Raw genomic sequence first — 25,515 nt, forward strand, 5'->3', positions numbered from 1 at the left:
AAAAAGGATATTACAGAGCTTGAGAAGGTGCAGAAAAGAGCAACCAAAATGATTAGGGGACTAGAGCAAGTGTCCTATGGGGAGCGGTTAAGACGCTTAGGGCTGTTTAGCTTAGAAAGAAGGCGGCTGAGGGGAGACATGATAGAGGTCTATAAAATTATGCACGGTTTTGAGAAAGTGGACAGGGAGAAGTTTTTCTCCCTCTCCCATAATACTAGAACACGGGGTCATCTGCTAAAGCTGGAGGGTGAGAGATTCAAAACAGAAAAAAGGAAGTATTTTTTCACACAACGCATAGTTAAATTGTGGAACTCCCTGCCCCAGGATGTGGTGATGGCTGCCAGCTTGGAGGGCTTTAAGAGGGGAGTGGACATATTCATGGAGGAGAGGGGTATTCATGGCTGTTAGTTAGAATGGATATTAGTCATGCTGCATACCTATTCTCTCTAGTATCAGAGGAGCATGCCTATTATTTTGGGTGTGGTGGAACACAGGCAGGATGGTGCTGCAGCACTCGTCTTGTTGGTGGCTTCCTAGACGCACCTGGTTGGCCACTGTGTGAACAGACTGCTGGACTTGATGGGCCTTGGTCTGATCCAGCAGGGCCTTTCTTATGTTCTTATGTTAAAATGTATCACATAAAGGTATTTTAAAATGTACTGCATAGATTCAGGTCAGTCAGAGTGGGTGAAAATGCTTCCTAACTGTTGATAGAATAGATATAACCTGGTGCAAGATAAGCAGATACAATAAAAAGATATATGTCATTTATGCACGGGAGATTTTGCCTTGGATTTGCTGCTCTCTAGATGCACGTTTTCTCCATCCACATTCTCAAAACTAAAAAAATAAGCTCCATGCAGTTTTGAGAATTTGGATGGGGAAAATGTGCATCTAGAGAGCATCAAATCCAAGGCAAAACCTCCCATGCATAAATGGCCATAGTTGAGCTAATTGATATCTGTAATGAATGTGACATGCAGAACATTTGCACCTGTAGTGAGAGTGAAATCCCAGTTCCCTGGAATCTTGGGGTTAAATATTCTTGAATTTGTTAATGAATTCTAAGTCAGCAATTTACTGTGGCTGCTTATCTTGTACAAGATTTTATGTGGGACCACTTTCTCCCATATGAACTTACCCATCCACTCTTGTTTACCTTTGGAGACCTTGCTTTGGGTGCTCCTGCTGGATGGGCTAGATGGGTGGTAACCCAAGAAAGGGCCTTTTCGGTCTTGGTGCCAAAACTTTGGAACCGCCTCCTCAGGGAGATTCGTCTACCTCCCTCTAGCTTTGTCTTCTGCCAGTGGGTGAAAACTTTTTTTGTTTTGTTTGGTATAGTCCCAATACCTGTTGTTGGCCCTCCTCCCTGGTTGTGTTCTCTGTGTTCTGTGTTTATAATATATTTTTTATCAATCTGTTTAAGTATTTTATGTGTACTCCATTTTAAATGCTGTTCTAATGTCTTAAAGGCTTTAATGTTGGAATGGTGTGATGTTCACTGCTTTGGGGAGACCCTATTTGGGTAGAAGAGTGGCATAAAATGCTTTAAATAAAGAAATGTTAATACTTATTGCCCATCTATAAACAGTTGGATGTTATCCTCATTAAATCTGGCCCAACTCTGTTTATTGTACCGCATTTAAATTTGTCTCTCTGTGTACATCCCCCCCCCCCACGGTTGTGAATTACTAAAGCATTGACCTAATGGATATAGACTTCAGCGCACCAGATGCTGTAAACTTTTGACTCATAAAACCTTATGTTGAAATAAATTGTGTTAGTCTTCAAGATGCCACTGGACTCCCGTTTCATTTAGGGAGTGTTAATAAAACTCATTCCTAAACTTTCAGACGCGATCTACTCTTAAGCTTTTATCTTATTTGTCTGCTAATTAAATTGGCTGAGCATCAGTAATATGGATTGAATTGCTGTTCTTTTACCATATATAGTAAAGATCAAAATAATGTTTAAAGAATTAGATTACCACATTGAATTTTCAGTTGGTGGGTCCGTCCCATACCAATTGTGTCAGTTTGTTAATTTAGAATATATTTTTTTAAACCAGGAGAATGATGGGAGGAAGGGGAGAAGGAAAGGAAGGAGAAAGAGTTAAGAAGGGTGAAATAGAGGAGGAGAGACTCTCAAACATGGGCAACACTGAAAGTGGATCCCATATTTCAATCTTGTGTTTTTGTAGGTTTCTAGGTCTGAAAAAGCAGAAGGCCACTGAATTACAAGAATTGACTATTTCAGATTCTAAACTATAGATTTGGACACAGTAGGAAGACAGATGCAATTTTAAGTAATAGTATGTCTATTAGCTTATAGGGGACTGAACTGTGGTAATATCTTAACCAATCTTATATGTAATTCCAGAAGGCAATTGTTCTCACTCCATGGCTTGTGGAGAGCCACATTCACAATTACCATCAACCAAAAGAGCCACATTTACTTCCATCCCTGGCATGAGCCTGCACTTCAAGGAAACACCTGCCAACCACAAGCCCAACAGGACAAGGGCCTTGCCCACTTTTCTGAAACATTATGCAGTTGCTGCATTGCAGAACGGGGGTCTGAAGAGCCACGTACAACTCCAGGGTCACTGAGTATCACTGTCATAAAACCAGTTCACTTCCACCTTTAAATATATTCCTTTTTCTTTTCAATGAGGGTCTTCACATCTTTGAAGAGCAACCCATCTCCATGTAGAGCGCTTTGGATTAAATTAAATGCAGAGTACTGTGCAGAACTAACACACTGAAGATAGATACAGTTCTTGTAAGGTGATCGATTATAAATGGAAGCTGAGAGCTAAGAGCAAAATCACGGAGTATTTCTTAAGATCATGTCTGCCTTTCTAAGACAACAATCAGTAGCTTTTTACTGACAAGCTTCTGCTATCTCTTATTTATATTTAATGGCCCTTGATCATCAAAGGCAAGTTTTTAGAATGGCAAAGAGGAGATGGAATAAGGAATCAGAGGCTGGTTTTGGAAGAAGTTCAATAAACAAGACACCATTAACAACCTCCCTTGTTGCTTATGTTGGTAACTTTGTTTTAGCAGTAGCTTTATTTGTCAGTTAAGGAAGCTGGTTTGATTTCACCTTAGGGCAAGTAAAAGGAAAGAGAAAATGGAAGATGTTAGGACTTAAAATTTAGTAACACTAAAATGCTTTTCACCACACACACAAAAATATGTATCTTTAACGTATTTAGCTTTTAACATCCCATAAAATATGAGCCCCAAATTTGATGGCAAATGGACAATATGTAACTATCTCATGAAAAAATATAATAAGTGCTAGCAGGGGTCTGACAGAACTGGTGGGAGGAGGTTGAGAGGAAATCTCATCACCCTGATATAGTCTACTTCGTATACTCTTCCTTAACTCCTTGGTGTCACCTTTTTCTCATCCCCTCTATAGTCTCTTATCTACCACCTTCTGTTTCTCCCCACAGCTACTTCTTGCTTAAAAAAACAAAAATGCTGCAGTTGAACAGGGTTGCTAGGCAGATCTCAGTCAGCATTTTAAAGTTTTGTCTCTCCCATATACTTCTGGGGTACCTGGGGGATACTTTTTCTGTACCTGGCCCCATTGTTTGTATTTTTTGATCAGCACACTAGGGCCAGATTCAGAAGCTTCTCTAAATCAAGCAGTTCCTAAAGCCAGGCTGTTTCTTTTGGGACATCTCTATTTGAGTAATCCAGTATATTCTTTGCTGCCATGATAACCATAAGAGTCCCTTTTGCCTTGAATAGGGCTGTTGAAAAAAAAATTCAGGAAAATTCAGGAAACAACTCTTGGTAAAATGGTCTGTTTAACATAAAAGACATTATGACAACTTCTTCTGCATTATCACACATGCCCTGGCACAGAATCTCACAACCTGATAGGTGGATTCCAAGATGGCGACCAGCACATAGCTGTGTTTTGATTTCATCCGGCTTTAAATTCAGGATTCCCAAAATATTCGGCCATTTAAACCCATTAAACCCATTTCGCAGCTTTCTGCAGCTCCTGGGGGGTGGCATTTTTGCAGATAGAGGTCCCGCATTTTCAGGGCAGCAGGAAGGGACTCTCCTTGCAAGAACCCCCAAGTTTGGTGAAGATTGGGTCAGGGGGTCTGGAGTTATGGGATCTAGAAGGGGTCACCCCATCCTCCTCCTTTGAAATGCATTGGCAAAGTGGCTGTGTTAAGAATCTTTAGTGTGATCTTTGCAAAGTTCGCCCTGTGCCTCCATAGAGATACAATGTAGAAATTTGGGACCTCTACCTGCAAAAATGCCCCCGCAGGAGCCGCGGAAAGGCATTCCTGATAAAGCCAAATTTTCGGGAATGGCAAATTCGGCTGTGCCAACCTCCTGGATTTTGCTGATTTGGTAAACCTGAACTAGAAATTTACAGAAATGGCATTTATTTGGTATTTTTTCGGTTCGGTTTTTACCGAATCAACACCCCTAGCCTTGAAGTCTTTATTGGAAGAACACCTAAAATACCATGACATTCAGTAGAATTCATGACTCCACCAGTAACCTGATTGAATTCAGTGATCTTAATCCATATTGCTCAATAGGCTGATGATTATATCTATATTCCCAGCTGGAAGCTAATTTTAAACAGGTGACCCTTTTATTTTAACTGAGAGGGCTAGCAATATTAGCCCACCATAGGAGTTACTTTAAAAAATGCTGAGCATCACAGCGTACCAATGTATTCAGTATAGTGGAATGTAACTAGAACTGCATTAGTACTGATACCAAGGCTTAATTTTCATTAGGTGATAAACTGGTGCCCAAGGTGTACTACTTTAGATTACAGATAGACTCACATGATTTAATGGTGCTCCATAAAAATTAGCATGCATAAGAAAACTAGAATTGGGAGGGGAAATTCTCGCCTAGTGACTTGTTGATTTTCGGCATGGAAGATTTTTTCCCCATGGGAAAGTGTCCAACCATGTGAGTTCTACATGCAATCTGAAGTGGTGCAGGTCAGACACAGGTTCACTACTTAAATGAGATCTAAGTCAATATTTTCGTGGAACTAGTGGATGTGATTCTCTGATTCAATGAAGGTACAACATTGCCAGTTGCTTACTAATGATCAATCATGAGTGTTCCTCATCAATGTGCTTTCTGTTCCACCAACCTTAACTATAGTTAAGCATTTCTTCAGCAACAGCTGTAATTACTGCTAGGATTAACCAGGGTTTCCATGTAACATGGAATGGCCTGAAACCAGTGCTGTTGGAATGAAAAAATAGAGGAGAAGAGAACAATATAAGCTGCTCTGGGTACCCATTGGGAAGAAAGGCAGGGTATAAATGGAGCTAAACAAATTTCAGATCCTGGGTTTAACCTTATGTCCTTCGATACAATCAGGATTAAATGTAGAAATGATCGGCATTGTTGCCTATTTGTCAACTGACTGCTGGCACAGGAGCCTGATGATGGCTTCTTCGTCTGATACAAGATGGTGTCTCTCTGTACCTTTGGCTGTGTAGGACATTGGAATCTTGGGGAGCTTCCGTGGGAATGGCTCTCAGCAGGGGACGGGTCTTTGGGGTCCCAAAGCTTACATGCTGTATTGATCTCCATGTAATGAGGGTTCAAAACAGGGCAGGCCTGTTCCTTTTGAAAAAATAGGGAGCATTCTATAATTATGTCTGCACTAATCATATTTTGGTGATGCAGACCCCCTTTTTAAGGGTTATTATTATTCTTTATGATCCTTCTCGTCATATGCATGGGAAGTATGCAATTGTGTCTGGTCTGAAATCTGTTTATGATGATGTTCTCAAAAAGGGCATAATAAACCTTTAGTGTATGCATGGTTTGTATTTTTACACATATGACTAAGATCCAGTCGTGTACTGTATGATTAAAAGACGCCAAGCAAGAGTTACCCATGCCATGACAATAACTGGCCGAATTCACAACTTTCAAGTCGCCATCCAAGTCGCATAGGGTTTTAGGAAACAATTTTAATGATCAGCTTAAGCTTGCTTGTTTGCTAGAATGCTTTGAATGGCTTTACCTCAGACCCATGTGTGGCTTCCTGAATTAAAATCAAAGCTTTTAAATTTGTGCTTAGAACCCAATTGGAAGCTAGTCAGGCCTATACAGAAAGTGCCTTTGTACTTTCCATTAGTCCGGCTGTAAGATGAGCTCATTGCTCCAATCTGAAAGGAGGTGACAGCAGTATGGATAGTGGTTGTGACATTCGCTTTTGAAGGAAGAAATATTTACACAGGCACGCACGCACACAGAGAGGGAGAGGACACAGTCTAAAGAGCCCTACTGTACTCCACATGCCGGTAAAACAAGGTACAGAAATTTAAGTTGTTATCCAAGAAGTGAATACTTTCTCTGAATTCAGTTTTAAAAAATCCAGTGTGTTATTTTAAATGGTATGATTTTCAGTTGCATTGTATCCATATCTTGCATTGACTTCTAATAATGTTCCAGGTTTTAAGTTTCTTTACACCTCCTGGGGAAGGCAATGGCAAACCACCCCGTAAACATAGTCTGCCTAGTAAACGTCGTTACCTTTTACACTCCCTACACACTGTTGGAAACTGCAGGTCCAATAAGGCCAGAAGTAAACTGGGAACAGTGTAGTGTGAGATGATGCTGGGTCAGCACTGTTCCATTCAGACACCAGTTTTGATCACACCTGTCTGTTGCAGGTCAGGCAGCATCTGAAGTACATAGGTGAGGTGGTTTGGTGCACATTCAGCTTGGTTGTATATCAGCAGTTCAGTGATGTTGAAAAATTAGTCTATATACCTGGGTTACTGCAGACATGGACTCAAGACAAAAGATCATCTAGATTAATAATTATATACTGTATGGGGAAATAAATTTAATCCTCCTATACTGTCACAATGTCCTGCTAGATGTCCCACATTCATGAACATGGGGGATATTTTTTAAGCTGCCATTGGTGACAGGTTCACCTGTCCTCTCTGTGTTACACAGAGACCCCAAGGATACTCCTGTACATGCTAGGAGCTAGTTGGAAAAAATATTTTAATGAACAACCACTGTTTTCCCCCACCCTCCCTCCTTGTTCAGGTAGTCTTGAGTGGGAGAATCCTCTTGTCCCATGAACTTTGTAAAACGTGTACTTGTATCTCATATTTATGTTGTCTTGGAGAAAAATATGAAGAAAAGAGCATATTAGGGAACGTCCTTAAAACTGCTTGCAAGTATAGAGCCTAAACTTAGAGTCATTGCTTCAAGAATGGCATTAAGGCAAGGAAGATAGAAGAGATAAGTAGTGGTCATGTAGCTTTGTCTTCCTGTGTATTATGTCATAATCGCATGCCTTTGTATTTGCAAAATGTGAAAAAAAAATCCACACATGGATGATGGTGGTCTGCTCCAATTATGTTGGATACAATTTATATCAGAGGAAGTAAATATGCTGCAGGAAAAGGCTATCACCTCCAACTTCATACAGTCCAGGAGTTTTAATGAAATAAATGGGGCTTTCTTTGGTGAGCAGTTTGAGGCTTTCTCCTACACAACACCATAAGCAGAAACAGGCAGCTAGTCCTGCCTCAAGTCAACATTCAGTGGTTGAAGTGCACTAAGAAAAATGTGTTCGAGTTATTCAACACTATAACTTAGTTGAGGTGATAAGACTTGGAAGCACACGCCAGTTTTTTCAGTACTTCCGTTCAGGAGTATTAGGCTAGAAAAAATTCACAATCAATCTTGGAACTTCACCTCCTGCTCTTAGGGTAACAATTAAAGCACTTAACACTAGTCTAGACTCAATAGAATAGATATGAAATGTGAGTGATCACATTTAAATTCTTCTTTATCAAGCGAAAATGGTCTTTAAGTGCAGCTATATTTTTCGCTTTAGCAAGCAGATACCAGTAAATTGGCATGATGTTTGCCTAATTGTAATTCTTCTGGCCTCATGGCAGTATAACACCTTGGCTGAATGTAGCTGGGATTATGTCAGCCATATCATGAATCTAGTTTGCCACTTGTGGTATGCTGCCTTGTCTGTGTTGGATTCTTCCCATGCCTTTCCCTCTGGACAATCAGAAGGAGACCAGTATACATTCTCTCTCTTTTTTAAAAAGAAATGTTGGTAGGTGATGTCACTGGGGGGGGGAATCTGTATAGTGACTTCTCTGTTGTAACTGGGTGAAAAGAACAGATCTGCCAGTAAGTATTGATGGTTCTTACAATGTACTGGATCCAGCGCAAGATTTCTAGTTCCACTAGAGCTCTTGCGCAAGCCTAAGAACATAAGGAAAGCCATGCTGGATCAGACCAAGTCCCATCAAGTCCAGCAGTCTGTTCACACAGTGGCCAACCAGGTGCCTCTAGGAAGCCCCCAAACAAGACAACTGCAGGAGCATTGCCCTGCCTCTGTTCCAAAGCACCTAATATAATAGGCATGTCCCTCTGATCCTGGATAAAATAGGTATGCATCATGACTAGTATCCATTTTTACTAGTAGCCATGGATAACCCTCTCCTCCATGAACATGTCCACTCCCCTCTTAAAGCCTTTCAAGTTGGCAGCCATCACCACAACCTGGGGCAGGGCGTTCCACAATTTAACAATGTGGTGTGTGAAGATATACTTCTTTTTATCTGTTTTGAATCTCTCATCCTCCAGCTTCAGCAGATGACCCCACATTCTAGTATTATGAGAGAGGGGAAAAAGCTTCTCCCTGTTCACTCTCTCCATACCATGCATAATTTTATAGACCTCTATCATATCTTCCCTTAACTGCCTTCTTTCCAAGCTGAACAGCCCTAAGCGCTTTAACCACTCCTCATAGGTGAGTTGCTCTAGACCCCTGATCATTTTGGTTGCTCTTTTCTGCACCTTCTCAAGCTCTGCAATATCCTTTTTTAGATGTGGTGACCAGAACTGTACATAGTATTCCAAGTGTGGTCTCACCATAGATTTGGACAAGTGAGGGGCCATGGCTCAGTGGTAGAGCATCTGGTTGGCACGCAGAAGGTCCCAGGTTCAATCCCCGGCATCTCCAGTTCAAGGGACTAGGCAGGTAGGTGATGTGAAAGATCCCTGCCTGGGTCCCTGGAGAGCCGCTGCCGGTCTGAGTAGACAATACTGACTTTGATGGACCAAGGGTCTGATTCAGTATAAGGCAGCTTCATGTGTTCAAGGGCAGTATGATAGCAGCAGTTTTATTCTCTATTCCTTGTCTAATTATGGCCAGCATGGAATTTGCCTTTTTCACAGCAGCCACACACTGGGTTGACATCTTCATCGATCTATCCACTACCACCCCAAGATCCCTTTCTTGGTCTGTAACTGCCAGCACAGATCCCATCAGTATATATGCAAACTTGAGATTTTTTGCCCCAATACGCATCACTTTGCACTTGCTCACAGTGAATCTCATTTGCCATTTTAATGCCCATTCCTCCAGTTTGAAGAGATCCTTTTGGAGCTCTTCACAGTCCAATATTGTTTTAACCACCCTAAATAATTTGGTATCATCTGTAAATTTGGTCACCTCGCTGTTCACCCCCTACTCCAGGTCATTGATGAACAGGTTGAAAAGCACTGGTCCCAACACAAATCCCTGAGGGACCCCACTGCTCATATCCCTCCATTGTGAGAACTGACCATTAATTCCTACTCTTCCTATTTTTCAGCCAGCTCTCAATCCATAAGAGGACTTGTCCTCCTATCCCATGACTATGAAGTTTGCTTAGCAGTCTTTGGTGGGGGAGTTTGTCAGAAGCCTTTTGGAAATCCAAATACACAATGTCCACAATCTTGTTCCTGTCCACATGTTTATTGACACTTTCAAAAAACTCTAAAAGGTTAGTGAGACAGGACCTACCTTTACAGAAGCCATGTTGGGTTTTGCTTAGCAGGGCTTGCCCTTCTCTACGCTTGACAATTCTATCTTTAATAATGCTTTCCATCAATTTACCTGGAACAGGCATTAAGCAAACTGTCCTGTAATTTCCATGGAACCTTTTTTAAAAAATATAAATGGGTGTTACATTGGCCAAAATGCAAGAAAGACTGTGATTGCCGCTTGTGCTTATTCAGACTTACTGTATCCCCGCTCATGTTTCCATTTGCACATGATCGCAATTTTCAAGCACTATAAAATATAGGGAGGAAAGTGTTAGGTGTTGCACAAAATCTTGCGCAAGTGGATTTGTGCTAAGTCCAAAGATGTTTCCACTTGTGCATTGCTGGATCCAAGCCAGTAGGGTAGAGATCCCTTTCTTTATGGTGGCTTTCATGCACAGAACCATTTCATTCCATCATCTTCTAGTTCTCTGTTCTTGCAGGGGTGGGTGGGTGGAAAGTTTTGGTTCCCTTCAGTCTTCTTTTCCAGGTAAGTGTGTGAAGTTTATTTGGAGAGGATTGTAACCATGCAAACATTGTCATTTAGAAAATTACCAGTGTACCATGATTGCTAAAGACTTATCCATAAAATTCAAATAGTCAAACAAACGACAAGTCCACAGGAATGATTAGTAGTCAATTACTTGCTGGCAATTTAGCTTTGCCCAAAGAAGACCTTTTTTGGCAATGGAGACAAAGTTTATAAAGTACAAATATCAAGAATCCTACATCTGGCGAAATCCTTGCTTCTTGGATTCTGTGGCCTCTGGGAATCCAAGCAGTAATTTTTCAGATCCCAGGATTCTTGAACTCTAAAGTACCAGGAAGTGAAGCTGATATTAAAAGCACAAAAGGAGTCTTCCTGGGATTTTGCATAAAGAGGTAGTGAACTGATCTCCCTTTTCATCTCTGTGACCTAAGAATCCTGGAGGAAGAAGCAGCTTGGGAGGTAACATTCTACTGTATTTAATCTTGTCTGCTCCTGCATATTGCAGAAGTAAAAGCGAGGCAAATGCATTTGCAACCTTTATAAATTTGCCTACTGTTCCTTCCTTGCAGAATTTAATTATAATGGTAATGATGTTCAGGAACTACTCGTGATTGTTTTCTCATTATTATATATCATGGCAAATCTACACTATTAGTGCTAAGCACAATAAAGTACTTTTCATTTAGCTAATAACCCATCCTAATGTTAGTTTATGGAATGTTTCGATGTTTTGCCTTTCTCCTATATAATTAGCAATAAAAAATCTTAATGGAACAAGTGAAAGCTGCATAAAAGAACGCAACTTGACTGAACAAGTTGCGGGTTGTGGACTTACCCGGGCTAGATCTGAAGGGAAAAGGGGGCGCCCTCAAGGCGGTGGGGGGGCTCCGCGCATCTCGCGAGGCCCCCCATCCCCACGGATTCCTGGCGATCAGGGGCGGCACAGGGGAGTGATGTCAGGCCGGCCGCCTGACCCCTGCGCCTATTAAAGCGGCGCGCAGCCCGGCCGCTGTCCTGTTTGTGTGCGGGACGGCAGCAAGAAGACCCACCCACCCTCCCTCTTTTATGGTTTTGTAGTTCCTTTTCGTCACAGCTTTTGGGCGGTTTTTGCATGGAGTCTGATCCAAGATGGGAAGAGGTGCCTTTCCTTCCCGTTTGTGGGGACCCCCATAAGGGGTCTTGGGATGGAGTACAACAGCGTTGCCCAGCTGGGCTTGTGTTCAGTGCTCCAATCCCAGGTGGCTCTGGCCTCACACAGAGATTTCCGTCCTGGTAGGGCCATCTAAGTGCTACTCTGGTGCTGTCCCAACAGGCGGTTGGGCCGTTTATCGATGCTTTCGATACATCGGATGACAGGATGGTGATCTGATACTTGGATCCGCACCCATGGTTTCCCGCCAATGCTCCATTCTGCTGTGATCAACAAAGCTGTGGCCAATTTTATTACCCAAAAAGTACAGTGTGTGTGTGTTTATTTTGCTGTTCCTCCCTCCCCCCTTTTTCCGGGGAGCCGTTCACCCATGGGGCCACAACAGCTCAGAGCTCTTTACACATTTAATAGCTTGAAATGCCTCCTTTTTCATTGAAAAAAGGCTGTTTTTATTATAAAATTAAAATAGTCAAGGACAGTTCATGTGGAATGAAGGGAATGCATTTCTATTTAAAAGATAGTCAAAATATTGTTACAAAAATGCACTTGTTATATCAACTTTCAGGGAACAATTTATGGCTCAGAGAGTAGATGAGTTCAGCTTGCATTGCATCTCATTTCTTGGTTTTGGACATTAGCAGTCATACTGTTAACACAAATGCATAATTTGTTTATGGACTGAGCTGGGAACTGCGAATTCTCTCTGGCAGGCCTTTGGTTAGACTTCATATTTCATGTGTGTGGCATTTTGTAATTGAAAATGAGATACATCTTTGTTTACCAAATTACTGTTTTTCTCCAGAAGGATCAAGGAAAAGCTATACAATAATGATTGGTGTCTTAAAGAGGGAATATTAAAGCACCTATAGTTTGCTTGATTGGTGTGCCACTCCAGTGTATATCAAAGCAAGAATCATGTCACAAGAGACGATGAATGAATTAAGAATTTAAAACTGTTTTATTTTTCTCTTTTGGGGAAATGGTAAAGTCCGGTTGTCAGGGTGAGTTTCAGGAACATAATTGGTAGGTAACTCAACAACAGGAATGAGGAAATGTAGGATAATTATATACAACACACATTGTGTATTCAGGATGTAGCTGATAGGTTTCACAGAGAGGTGTTTGTTACTTTTGAGAGATTGAACACCTGGCAGCCACTACTTAGTTTGAATCTAACATAAGCTTCTTTGAAACAATATTTCTAAAGTTGGTGGAGGCAGGAACAAAACACACCAGTTGCCAGTTTTCCTCTGGTTAGCGATCACCCCCCTCCCTTTTCTCTGGTTAGGGATCACCTCCCTTTCTTTGGAGTTGTTTCCCTTAGGGAAGGACACTGAATTCACTTCCCACAAACAGGATGCTGCTTGATCCAACACACCACTGTGTTCCTTCCGCTCTGGCTGCTAGCCTCCAACTGTCAACTGTCAATCTCCAATTGCCAACTGTAAAATTCTCTGGGTTCCTCCCCACCCCCAAACCTCTTGTCACTCAAGGCTCCATGACTGGGACAACATATCAGTATTTAGCTGTCTGTCACAGATGCATATTATGATGATAAAGCAGAAAAATAGGTTTACATTTGATAGGAAAGTAAATATTGCATAATTTCAGTTTTCCTCAAAATTTCTTGAAATTTTACATCCCTAAGTGGGGTGGGGTAGAAAATTAATCCTAACATGTCTTCTGTTGTCGCTGAACATTTATCTACAGGCAAAATTCTCAGATCTAATTTTAAGTGATGCTAGTTACTTAAAACAAAGTTACCTTTGTGGGGCTCAATGTAGGCAGTGAGCAGATGCTGCTAGTTCTATAAGATATTAAATGTACAGCAAAATGATTGTTAGTCCTGTTCATTTTTGGTAGTCTAATGACAGTAATGAATGGCCTTTTTTTTTTGGAAAAGACTGTACATCCCTGCCCTTCCAGAATGGAGCTGAGAGGTACTTATCTCAGGACTGTTGTAATCATTAGGCAATACCAATATGATCTGTGGGATAAATGGAACTGCAAGAGAAAAGGGTGGGAAAGGTTTGCAGGGAAGAAACGCTGTCCTTTCTGGGCTGTTTACCCTGCCAGCCTGTAGTCTCAGTGTTTAGATGGCCAGTGGGTTCCTTTTTTCATCAAGCGAAAATGGGAACCTGTCTGAGCAGTGCACTTTAATCTTATCTCATGCCCAGTGAGTTGTCCTTTTCTGGTTGTCAAAACCTTTCTGTAATATAGGCCGCATCCCTGGCCCAAGCTGCGTGTTCCTTCTGTGGGCATAAACTGACCATGCTGCTGTGCTGATCAACAGAAGGATGGGAAGCTTGCATGCTGGATTTCTTGCTATTGGGGGAAAGGGGGATAGAGGGAAGGGTTTAAGTAAAGTAAGTAAGGCAGGTTAGATCCTTGCCCCAGACTGTGCAGACAAAGGAAGTGATTTTCATAACAATCAAGCAATAAATTCTGCAACTGCTAACTCTGTGACACTTTTAATGTAGGATATTGAATGGTTTGGTACTCGGCCAAGTTGGCACACTGTTCTTTCTTGCTCTTGCCTTTATATAGTATTGCCCTGCGATCCTCTTTGTGTGATGCTTATATAGTTGTCATGCCCAGTTTTCTCATCTTCTAGGTGATGTTTACTCGTTGTGAAAACTGCTGCTTGAAGGCAGAATACTGTAAAATATAATCACGACAAATACCTTTCAGCTCTCCTGAGGGCAGACAAAAGTATTATTGTATGTAGTTTTAATTTTGGGAAGTGTGTGGCAAGCTCTGTATATCTTATTTCCCTGTGGCCTTGTAAAAGATTCACCTCCTGTTTAATATGCAGCCAGTTTTATTAGAAGAAAATGTATTGCTATACAAACAACTCTAAACACCAAGCTAGCAAAAGTCAATAAATAATAGGAATTCTGCCTCTCTTTTTTTTTCAATATATGGCATATCTGTGCAAACGGTGATCAGACTGAGTGAAAAGAGAAAATTAGGTAGCAAGTGGAGAGAGAAACCAGTGTTGGAATCTGGAACTGCATAAAATGGTAACTCAATTCCTAGTCCTTGCAGGTAATAGCTATAAGTTGCTGGATAGTAGACCAGTCACAGGAAATTGGGTACCATATTGATGATCACAGTAATTCCTTTCAGCCAGTTTGGGGGCACAGTGGAATTGTTATCTTCCTGAAAGCAATCTGCATATCAGTCTTGATCTAATGTCAATTCTTGAACTTTTGAATTCTTAAATGTGCTCATCTCTGGTATAGTATGTATATAGTATATTCTTGAAGTATATGGATTCATAAGCTGCTTATATTCCATTTCTATCATGCACACAAGAAATATGTAACCAAATATTCACATGTTCAGAGCCAGCGAGGTATGGTAATTAACAGCGGCGGACTTTGATCTGGTGAACCGGGTTGGTTTCCCCACTCCTACACATGAAGACAGCTGGGTGACCTTGGGCTAGTCACAATTCTCTCCGAACTTTCTCAGCCCCACTTAACTCACAGGGTGTCTGTTGTGAGGAGAGGGAGGGAGGGCAGAGTTTGGAGAAGTGGGGGGACCTCAGCAGGGTACAATGCCATAGAATCCACCCTCTAAAGCAGCCATTTTCTACAGGAGAACTAATCTGGAGATCAGTTGTAATAGAGGAAGATCTTCAGGCTCCATCTGGAGGCTGGCAACCTTCGATTTTACCCAGGCGCATTTGGGGTCCAAAGAAATCTCATTGGAAGAAGGACGAACAAACAGGAAGGGGAGGCTAGGTGCACAGAATTGGAAATAAGCCAGAGCAACTAGTTGTAAAATTACTTTCACTTGGATTCTGGGCGTTAAAGAGTCCTTCCCCCCCAAGTGTGTCTATATTCATTTGCGCAGACATTCCGTAATGTGGAATGGAAGCCTTGGTTTCTTGTTAAAGCTCATTTAAGACTTGAAGCATGGCGATAAAATTCTCAGCATGCAATTATTCTGCACACCTCCTTTTCCTTGCTGTTTCTTTTTCATTTATAACCGTAACATGCTGCTGCTGAATGCTGTCTCACATAGGGGCGTTCACTGTCATGTGGCTGTGCATGTAATAGACTGCCAAGCACTCCTGACCTTCTGACTTAAAATGTACTGCAAGAGTGGAAATGGCGGTTTTTAATCCCTTACCGCTGGCTTATGTTCATCTGTCCTTTGCTTGTTTCTTATATCTATGCCTTCTTTGCTCTTCTCAGATTATGCACTGACTGTAGAAGCTGTGAAGCTGAAGCCGTTCTTCATGGCCGGGCACACCTTTGAAATGACTTGCAAGGTGTCTTCCCGGAACATCAAAACGCCTCGTTACTCAGTCCTCATTACAGCGGAGAAGCCTCTGAATGACCATTCAAGCGCTAATGGAACCATGCGCATCATTTCCCTCAACCAAGATTCAGTGGTCAGACGGGAAGATTGGACGGACCAGGACCGGGTGGACGGCGTGGTCTTAGAGAAGGTCCAGGAGAATGAGTTCCGCTACAGAATGTACCAGACACAGATTTCTGACGCTGGGTTGTATCGTTGTGTGGTGACTGCATGGTCACCAGGGGGTGGAGGCATGTGGCGAGAGGCAGTCAATGGTTTATCCAACCCCATCCAGATAGACTTCCAGACCTCAGGTCAGTACACATCTCCCATATGGCAATGGTGGAAAGAACAGTGAAGACAATGCTTGTATAAGCGGTTGATAAGGGACGATGATTTCCTCAGTTCCTGCTGATGCATATTTTGTTGCTTTAGGAGACAGCTAGCATTTAAGGAACAGTGGAAAGAATTTTGATTCTGTTCCAGAACAAAATTCTACATTACTTGTAAGTCAGGAAATTTGTTTAATAACTAGGAGAAATCAGGACCTGGCTCTTGATATGCCTTTCCATATGAACACAATGATAGGGGACCAACTCTGTGTATATCTGAATTTCTATTAGTTGCCCAGTGCATGCATATTTTGTTACGCACAACTGCAGTCTCTCACAACTTTTTAACCTCTGCCCAGTCAGAATTGCATAAACTGGTAGTGCAGCATGTCGCTCTTTTCTCTGCCCCACTTCTACTCTTTGGAGTTTCACAGCTGCATTATGGGAGCAACAATAGCTGTGCCATCAATAGTTCTGTGAGGTCATTTAGAACCAAGTAACATAGAATCCTGACTGTGCTTTTGATCACATGACCTTTCTGTGTGGAAGGACAGGCAGGGCACGCTACATAGTACTCAGTGTAGGGAGTGTAAGCACTACATAGGGTTCAGCTTTTTTAAAAAAATTCCTAGTGTCCTGCATGCCAGTCTGAAAGTCTGTTATGGAAACAGTGATGTTCTGACTCTTTGTACATGCAGTAGTGAGAACCAGTCTATGTACCCATGCTATGCATGGGGCTATGTTGATCATACCTTCAAAGCTCATTGCTGTTTCAGTAGGTAACGAACCCTTTTTTCACCAAGCAGAAAGAAAGCATAGCATCCCATCTGGCAGCAAAATGCAAGGAGTAGTTCAGCTGTAGCAGACTTCTAAAAAGCAGATTTGTACACAGTATTGGTTTGTCTACTTATGGTGGAAATGGGGCTACACTGAGTAAAGGGCCATACTATTGTTACATTCCCCTTTGCTTCCCCCTCTCTCAGCCCCGTGGTACATTTTCTCCTCTTCATTGAGACATTGCTCTTGTGCAGATTTCCCCCAGATGTGGGGACAGAAGAGGTAATGATAGGTAATAGCCACTCCACGAAGCATAGATTCATTTCTGCTACGAACATTGAAAGTATGATGAAAAGACATAGTGGACGTGAGCCAAGGAGGCATGATCAGTCATAGAGTCCAGCGAGTGTACCTTGCGCGACCCCCAGAGTTTAGGGATACTCCGCTCCCCTTCAGGTGTGAAATATTCAGTTAAACTCTGTCATGCTCATGGTACTGTGTTTGGTGTGAAGCAATTCTAACACACTGCCTGGTCCTGGCTTAGACCATCAGTGCACCACATATTGCTTATTTCCCTGCTGTGGTTTTGTTCAAGGGAAAAAATCTGAAATGCTTCGTAACACTGGAAAATATCAGCCTTATTCAGTTTGAGATGTGCCCAATGTAGCCAGTATCCTGTGTGTACATCTTGGAAGCCAATAAAGATTGGAAGAACTATTGTTAAAGGAAATCCTTAAAAGATTTTCACATAAAAGCTTTTAGTGGTTGTTACAATAGACTTCAGCGTCTGTATTGATTTCTTTTAAAGCTGGAAGGACTTATTTGGATCGGAAGACCTCCGTAGTACTAGCTTGGCTTCCTGCCAGGGCTTTTCTTGGAGCATCATTTTGTCTGACTGGTTTCATGTTTCAAGGAAAGCTCTTCATTGTACATGCACATCACAAAGTGCAACCTAGCTGAACTGCAGGAGGTCTCTAAGACTACTTTTTATCCGTGCAGGTTGGTGGCTTTACATGTACTCTTGCTCCAGTGACTATTTTTTTAAAAAAATTGTTATTGCTACAGGAACCTTGGCATGCTATGTGGTTTAAAAAACATCTTTCCACAAACTTCTGCAGATAAATGTAGCACAAATTATTTCCAGTAGGTTTTGCCAGTTGGAGGGTTCCCTATTCATCCCATCTCACTTAGTGAAGATTTTTAAAATGTCCTGTGTAATCCTTTAACCCTTGTCACACCAAAAGTCCTGTCTTTTGCAGTGGCCAGCCAGTCAGCAAGGCAAATCAGGATCCTTCCCCCGTTGTGGGCCCCCATGAACTGGTATTTCATGGCATCCTGCTTGTGAACGTGGAGTTCTTTCTTGGTCTGTGCAGCCACACCTATGGGATGTGTGCCTCGGCAGACTGCTCCGAATCTTCTAAAGCAGCCATTTGGATGGCACCGACTCTGCCCCATCCAAGCCCAGCACCAGAGCACATGACTAGAGGAGAGAGCCGTGCCTTCCCACCCCTTTCCTTCTGACTGTCTCAACAGTAGTCTCGCTTGGATTGTTAAATCAGTAGTTGTGCTTTCTTCTCAGTTTTTCTCCTTCTTAAATTTCCCTACTCGTGGGTCTGCCTTCTGCCCCTCTTACTGGTCCACGGAATGGCAAAACATCTTTTTTTTAAAAAGTGTTTGCAGCATGATAGCAATTTTCCATCCACAGACAGACACAATCATTGCTTGTTCTGTCTGGGCAAGGTCGAATCCTTCTCCAGTTGCTGAAGATTCGTCAAATGGGCATGTTGCAATTGCTTCGCCCATTTGAGAGCCACTTTGTGGGAGCGTGCTTGACGAGCGTTGGTTTTGATGTTTTAGATTGGCCTGTTTGCTGCTGATGGGAAACGATTTGGTCACCCCCACTTGATACAAAGGTCTCTGCTTCAAGTAGCATCTCACTTGCGAACAGAGGCTTTGAACTTTAAGCATTGGGTGTGTATGCCTTTAGAGTGAAAGGGGGGGGGAAGAAAAACAAAAATTAGGACAGTGTGTCAGCAGTGGCACATCTACTTTTGACATTCACCATTTACGAGAGCACAAAACTTCAGAGCTCACCAGCAACACCTCCATCCTAAGCCCCAGCACCATCCTCTGTAGTGGCACTGGACAAGATTCGGTATTTGATTCGCATTCCCAGGCCACCCTCCCTAGAATGGGAATCATCCCCAAGGTGCAAGTAATAAGCTCATTTTTAAAAGATACGTCCCAGGATATGCACATTTCTAACAGTAACACTAGTACAAGTGGCTTCTGAGTTCTTCACTGTGACCATCCCTGAGTTTTTTTCCACAAGAAAAATTAGTCTTGAGGCTGGTTGTGATATTTCATTCCCAAGACTGTCTCCGGGTTCCACCTCAATCAGGACCTTATTCCTCCAAATGTGAGTGAATTCATGAGACTTTTGCCTTCTGTGCTGAGACAGGTCTGTTCCTTCTCAAAGTAACACAGGCCACTTACATTGCTGTGGTAGTACAAACAAGGGGCAAAGGGTATCCTTTTCCATATGATGAATAATTTGGTGCACCTCTGATATGCCCTGTCCTGGTTGGCTTTTTTGCAAACTAGAAAGCCCCCACGTACTTTGGCCTTTCCTCATAAAGAAGATGTTCCTTCTACCTGAGCATTTTGTTTGCCTTTTTCTGCACTTGTAGTCCTTTTTTGAGATGGGGCAGCCATAGCTGAACATAATATGCCAGGTGCACCTGTACCATAGATTCTGTAATGGCATTGTCTTATTTTCTGTCCCTTTCCTAATAACCCATACCATGGAATTTATCTGTTTTGACAAACACTGAGTAGATTTTTTTTCACGGAGCTGACCACAGCCAGAAGACCTTATGCCTGGTAATTGCTGTCAGTTTAGGCCTCCTTAGAGCACTTTATGTGATTAGGATTTTTTGTCCCAACAGGCATCACTTAACTGGAGCCAGTATGTGTAGTGGTTAGAGCTGGGGTGTCAAACATAAGGCCTGGGGGTCAGATCCGGCCCCTTGAGAGCTCTTACCTGGCCTGCGAGCCAGCTGGGATAGCCACCCCCCTTCGCTCTCAGTCTGGGCTGGGGAGGCATGGCCCAGCCTGACCAAGTGACATTTATGTCATATCCGGACCTCGTAACAATTGAGTTCGACACCCCTGGGCTAGAGTGTTGGACTAGGATATGGGAGACCCAGGTGCAAATCCCCATTCTTCCATGGAGCCTCACTGGGTGACCCTGGGCCACTCACGTGTTCTCAGTCTAACTTATGTCACATGGTTGTGAGAATAAAATGCAGGAGAGGAGAACAATGCAAGACAGGTCCCCACTGTGGGAAAAGGAGGGGTAGAAATAAAGCAATTTTAAAAAATTGTGTTGCCCATTCACCTCATTTGAACATAGGGTTTTTTTTTAGAACTTTTTAGTTGCTTGTATTTTTTTTTATCCTGAATAATTTACCCTCTGCAAACCTGGCCATCTCGCTACTCACCTCAACTCCACATCATTAAAATGGTACTGATCGTAGGGTGGCAGCTCTTTTCTTGCTTGATTGCTTGCTTATTTGCTTCTATTATGAGAAATGTTCTTTGACTTTCCTTTAATATTTAGTCAGAAGCAACTTCTATTTATAAGCTAACTTCTAGAGCTTATAAATGTTGAACAAAAATAATCTACTCGGTATACTTCCTCCTCTGTAGCTGTAGAGGGTAGTTCAGTTTACTGTATTCAGTCTCCTAAAATGGTTCTCACCAGTGCTCTTGAGACAATTTCACAGTCTAAAAGGTTTCATCCTCGCAAATGATCTTTCATTAGGAAGCTTGAAACATCCTCTTGGTTCATTCTATTAAACTGTGAAGACTTCGTGTATAGGCTAAACAAGCCATGGCCCACCTATAGATAATTCAGGGCTTTTAGTTGTTCTATTTTCTTTGCTTCATAGTTCATAATTAGTAGTCTGCTTCACATTCAGATCATTGCATTTTCCTCAAAATGTTTGAATTCATTTTTAAAACCTGATGCAAGAACACGAGGCATTGACTTCTACTCAAGGATGGTATGGTAATAAACATAAAACTAAAGGCACTGTACTTGATCAGTAAGATCTTTAAAGATGAAACCAAAAGTACATTATTCTATAGAGGAAGGGTGGAATAGTACCAATAATTTGCCCCTTTGTCATAATAATCTGGTATCGGAGCTTTTATGGAACTGGTGTAGTTTAAAACAGCAATAAGGGGTGGGGAGTATTCTTTACATTATACAATTCCTTTACTACTACAATATGTATATAAAGCTGCTAAGCAAAATGGTGAAGCCACGTTAAAAAGAATGATCTGCTTGTTAATAGCAAATTCTGCCTCTTTGGCTTCTGTAGCTTGGCTTCTGTAGGCTTCCGTACTTACTGTACTGATGTTCTGTGCAACTTGTTCAAGGTCTCTATGCATAATCGGGGATTATCAGCGTTGTTTTTCTTCTTCTCTGGTTGATCCAGTTATTGTGCAGGGCTGCAGATGGAACTTTATGTTGATCTTACAATGTTACATGGTAATTTTGACCTCTTGGCAGCACTGTAGGCTGTGATTGTCAGGGTTTTCTCTGAGACCCTCGCAGTTCCCTAAGCACACGCAGCAGCCATGCAATAGATCTGAGGGCTGGAAACATCATGTTGGCTCAAGTCTACCTCCTCTTGGGGGGGTGGGCGTAGATGTATGTGAGTAGAATGAGGCACAGCAATGAGCCAACCTTAGGACAGAGACTATGGAAGAGGGGATGGCTACATAATCTAGTTTAATTGTCTTGAAGCCCTCTTAAGACATGCCATTAACATCCTAGACATAGAACATGAGATGAGTCTGTGAAACAGCTGTGAGATCAAGAGGGCAACACACTTCTTGTCTGCCTTTCTTTATATTTAAAAAATGTGTGGGGGGGGAGGCTTTCAGTAACTGAGTAGTATGAGCCACTTTAGGGTTCTGGGTAATGTTCAAACACGACATCACATACTGATATGTGCTTTAGGAAAAACAGATATATGTGAGTTGTTGGTAATCTTTATTACCATCTGAGATCCAGTGTGGTGTAGTGGTTAAGAGTAGCTGGCTCTAATTTGGAGAACTGGGTTTGATACCCTACTCCTCCACTTGAAGCTTGCTGGGTGACCTTGGGCCAGTCACAGAAGAAGCAACATATTCCATATGTGTGCTAATCACATAAGACTTTTCCTGAAATATCACACTAGGCTTGGGCATTCAAATTGGACTACAAAATTTTGCTTTCTACACAGCAGCTACAGTTTTGATTAGTCCGCATAGCTCTCCAGCATCCCTGGCCAGCTTGAGCTCGAGCCCTTGCCAGTGATCCGCTCAGCCTGCTTCCTGTCGTCTGCTGAGACATGCATGCTCCTGTCCCAGTCATGCTGGGAATTGTACTTTCCACGCTCTGTATACTTAGCTGCCCACAGCCCAGCACTGACAGCCGACAAAAGGCCATTTAGAATAAACATTGTGAATGTGTGTGTTTGTTTTGAGATGGACACTCTTGGGCGCATACCTAGGACCCACAACCTGCCCACATATGTAGTGTAACTATTAGAAATTGTAGGTAGATTTGAGTTCAGCAGCACCTTAGAGACCCACAAGGTTTTTCGGAGTATAAGCTTTCAAGAATCAAAGCTCCCTTCATCAGAGACCACTCTCAAAAGCTTATACCCTGAAAATCTTGTTGGTCTCTAAGGTGCTAATGGGCCTTAATCTAGGTGTTCTACTGCAGATGAACATGGCTACCTTCTGAAGCTAATAGAAATGATGACATCGATTTGTAAATGCTGCTTTGTGTGACATTTACAGTGATCATGAAATACAGGTGATGCGCAGATTCATATTCCCCCTTTCACCGTGTGCTTTCACCAGCCTGCGTGGTGTAGCAGGTAAGAGCAGTGGTTTGGAGCGGTGGATTCTGATCTGGAGAACCGGGTTTGATTCCCCACTCCTCCACATGAGCGGCGGACGCTAATCTGGTGAATCGGGTTGGTTTCCCCACTCCTACACACAAAACCAGCTGGGTGACCTTGGGCTACTCACATCTCTCTTAGAGCTCTCTCAGTCCCACCTACCTCACACAGGGTCCTGTTGTGGGGAAGGGAAGGTGATTGTAAGCCAGTTTGATTCTTCCTTAAGTGGTAGATAAAACCAACTCTTCTCCTCCTCCTCCTCCTCCTGCTAATGTTCAAGCAGGATCTTCCTACAAAACTATTGCTCAGCATTTTGTTCCACTGAACTGACAAAAGAAAAAAATGTGCTTTTGTGAGTGATAAGTAGCTGCCCACCAATAACCCCCGCAAAAGAGAGGTAAAAGGTAAAATGGGCTGGAAAGATATCTCCCTAATCCTCTGAGGGGGGAGTGTGTTGCTACCTCAGAAGAAAGGAGAAAGGATAAAAGGCTAAAAGAGGGAGGCAACCTGAAACAAAATACTCCAGGAGTTTCCTTAATGTAATCTTCAAATCTGAGTTGCTGAGCTCACATCAGAGGAATGTTTTTCCCCATCAATTTGAAAGCAGCCAAATGTAGCAAAGTCTGATGTAATATGGGTTGAGACTTAAAAATATGAATGAAACAAAGTATTCTTAATGATGAAGGAAGATAATCATCATCTTTGCTTTTACCCTCCATTCTCTGATAAAGAGATTTGCTCAAGACAGCATAAAGAGCATTTTTTAACCATCCCAACCTTGAATTTTTTTTGGCCCTTATTGGATCGAAATGTGCTTTCTCATATGACTCTTGTCAATTGGTGGCTGGAAATGTGAGACACAGCTAAGAGGATTTTTTTTATAATAACTGGTTGCTGTGATAAAGAAAAAAAAACATTATATTAAAAAAAATAAGCGGCTGTGGTAGATGCCTGGAATTGTGTGTGGGGAAGGGATGGTTTGGTTAAATGAAAGGATGATAGTAGCTTCACTGTATTAGTGCCAAAGCTGATTCTGGGGTAGATATGTGTAATACTTTGGATTAGAAAAGGCTTGTGCATTGCATCAGTTTTTCCTCAAGTGGTTCATGTGATGGGGAAGGGAGTAATACTCAGTTCAATGTGGCATTGAAATGTCAACGTTCTTATCAACCTGGCATGACTAGATTATGTTCTCGTCTGTAAGTGGCTCTAGGAATGGATTGTGCCTTCTCCACGAATTAAGAAAATAGCCCTAACCAAGAACTCCAGATGTTTAAACGTTATTCTTTTACATATGATTAAATATGCCTCATTTCTTGATTTTTCTCTCCCACCCCTAGACAAAATGTGATATCAAGATATTGTTCATTAATTAAAATAGTCCGTTTCAAAGAGGGCAGCTTCTTTAGAGAGATTATACTGCAGTGATGGGCAGGGTTTAGTGATGTTGCCAAAGGTTATGGTTACTGGATATAGAATACAAACGTGTCTAGCTTGTAATGCTCCAAAGAGTTATTTTATGGATTGGAATATGAAAGGAACACTTGGGCGCCTTTCACGTTGTCGTATTAAAGCTGCTGTTGTCCGTAGCTGGCCTGATTCCATGTAAAGTGACATAGGGATGGAGGTGTCAGACAGCATTTTTACATCCGTTTATGAGCCGCATCTGAAGAGCTCTTCCCATTGCAAATCATGCCACTTTTCCCCCCACCATTTTTGCAGCACTTTTGTATTTTGGCTTCATTAAAAATGTTCTAACTTTTGCGCTATAGTGCTAGACCAATACAACAATTTAGTGCTATATTGCCAGCATTCAGATGTATCTGAATGCTGGCAATATAGCATTGACTTGCTAAATTGGTCTCATGCTATAGCCCAAAAACTATAATTTTTTTTAAAGCAAAAATACAACATGCCGCAAAAAGGGCGAGGGGAAAAGGTGGCACTTTCAGAAGTGCTGCAGACATTTCAAACACCACACTGCAGTGATTCAGAAGCACAAAGAACACCTGAGAACAGTAGAAATGAGTTGTTTTTTTAAGGCTGGGGCCTGTTTTTTAAATGGGACACAAGCGACTTTGTTTGAAAAGGTAAATAAAATCCATGAGCAGCCAGGAGCCAGAACGGTTGTATCTGAAATGACACAAAAAAATCTGTTAACAACTGGCAGCTAAAGCAGATTACAAAGGCTGTTTGAAAGGGGCCTCAGTCTGAGCTTACTGCGTTATAGGGGCATGTACAAGTTTTTTCATGCTACTCCGTTCTGGAGAAGTGTAAGTTTATTTTGTAACCTTTTTGTGACTTCTAATTTTTCTCTGCATGTAATTTTATTTAAAAACACAAATAATAATTACTGAAAATTCAAGTCCACTTAAATTTTATTTCTGTGCATTCTTTTTACAAGCATGTCTTAATTGATAAAAACAAATATTCTTCATTACATTCCCAGGAGGGTACGTGCATGTAGAAGAGAACTCCTAGGAAAAGATGAGTTATTTTGCAGGTGTTCTCCTTCAAAGCTTATTAATACTGAACTCTGAATTAAGTGGAAGGATAGTTTCATCCTCTTCCTCCTTTGCCAGGAAGGCATCTCACTCTGCATATCACCAGGACCGTT

General features: G+C 41.9%; 1 protein-coding gene across 1 annotated transcript in view; it reads left to right on the forward strand.

Annotated features, from left to right (window-relative positions):
- PTGFRN (prostaglandin F2 receptor inhibitor) overlaps positions 1-25,515 on the forward strand; it is a 71,391-nt gene that overhangs the window by 26,992 nt on the left and 18,884 nt on the right. Inside the window, exon 6 of the mRNA XM_056858193.1 lies at positions 15,721-16,140. Within this exon, the coding sequence (XP_056714171.1) occupies positions 15,721-16,140 (420 nt within the window). The remainder of the gene's footprint in view (positions 1-15,720; positions 16,141-25,515) is intronic.

This window comes from Euleptes europaea, chromosome 12 (assembly GCF_029931775.1).
Source record: "Euleptes europaea isolate rEulEur1 chromosome 12, rEulEur1.hap1, whole genome shotgun sequence".
Lineage (NCBI taxonomy): Eukaryota > Metazoa > Chordata > Lepidosauria > Squamata > Sphaerodactylidae > Euleptes > Euleptes europaea.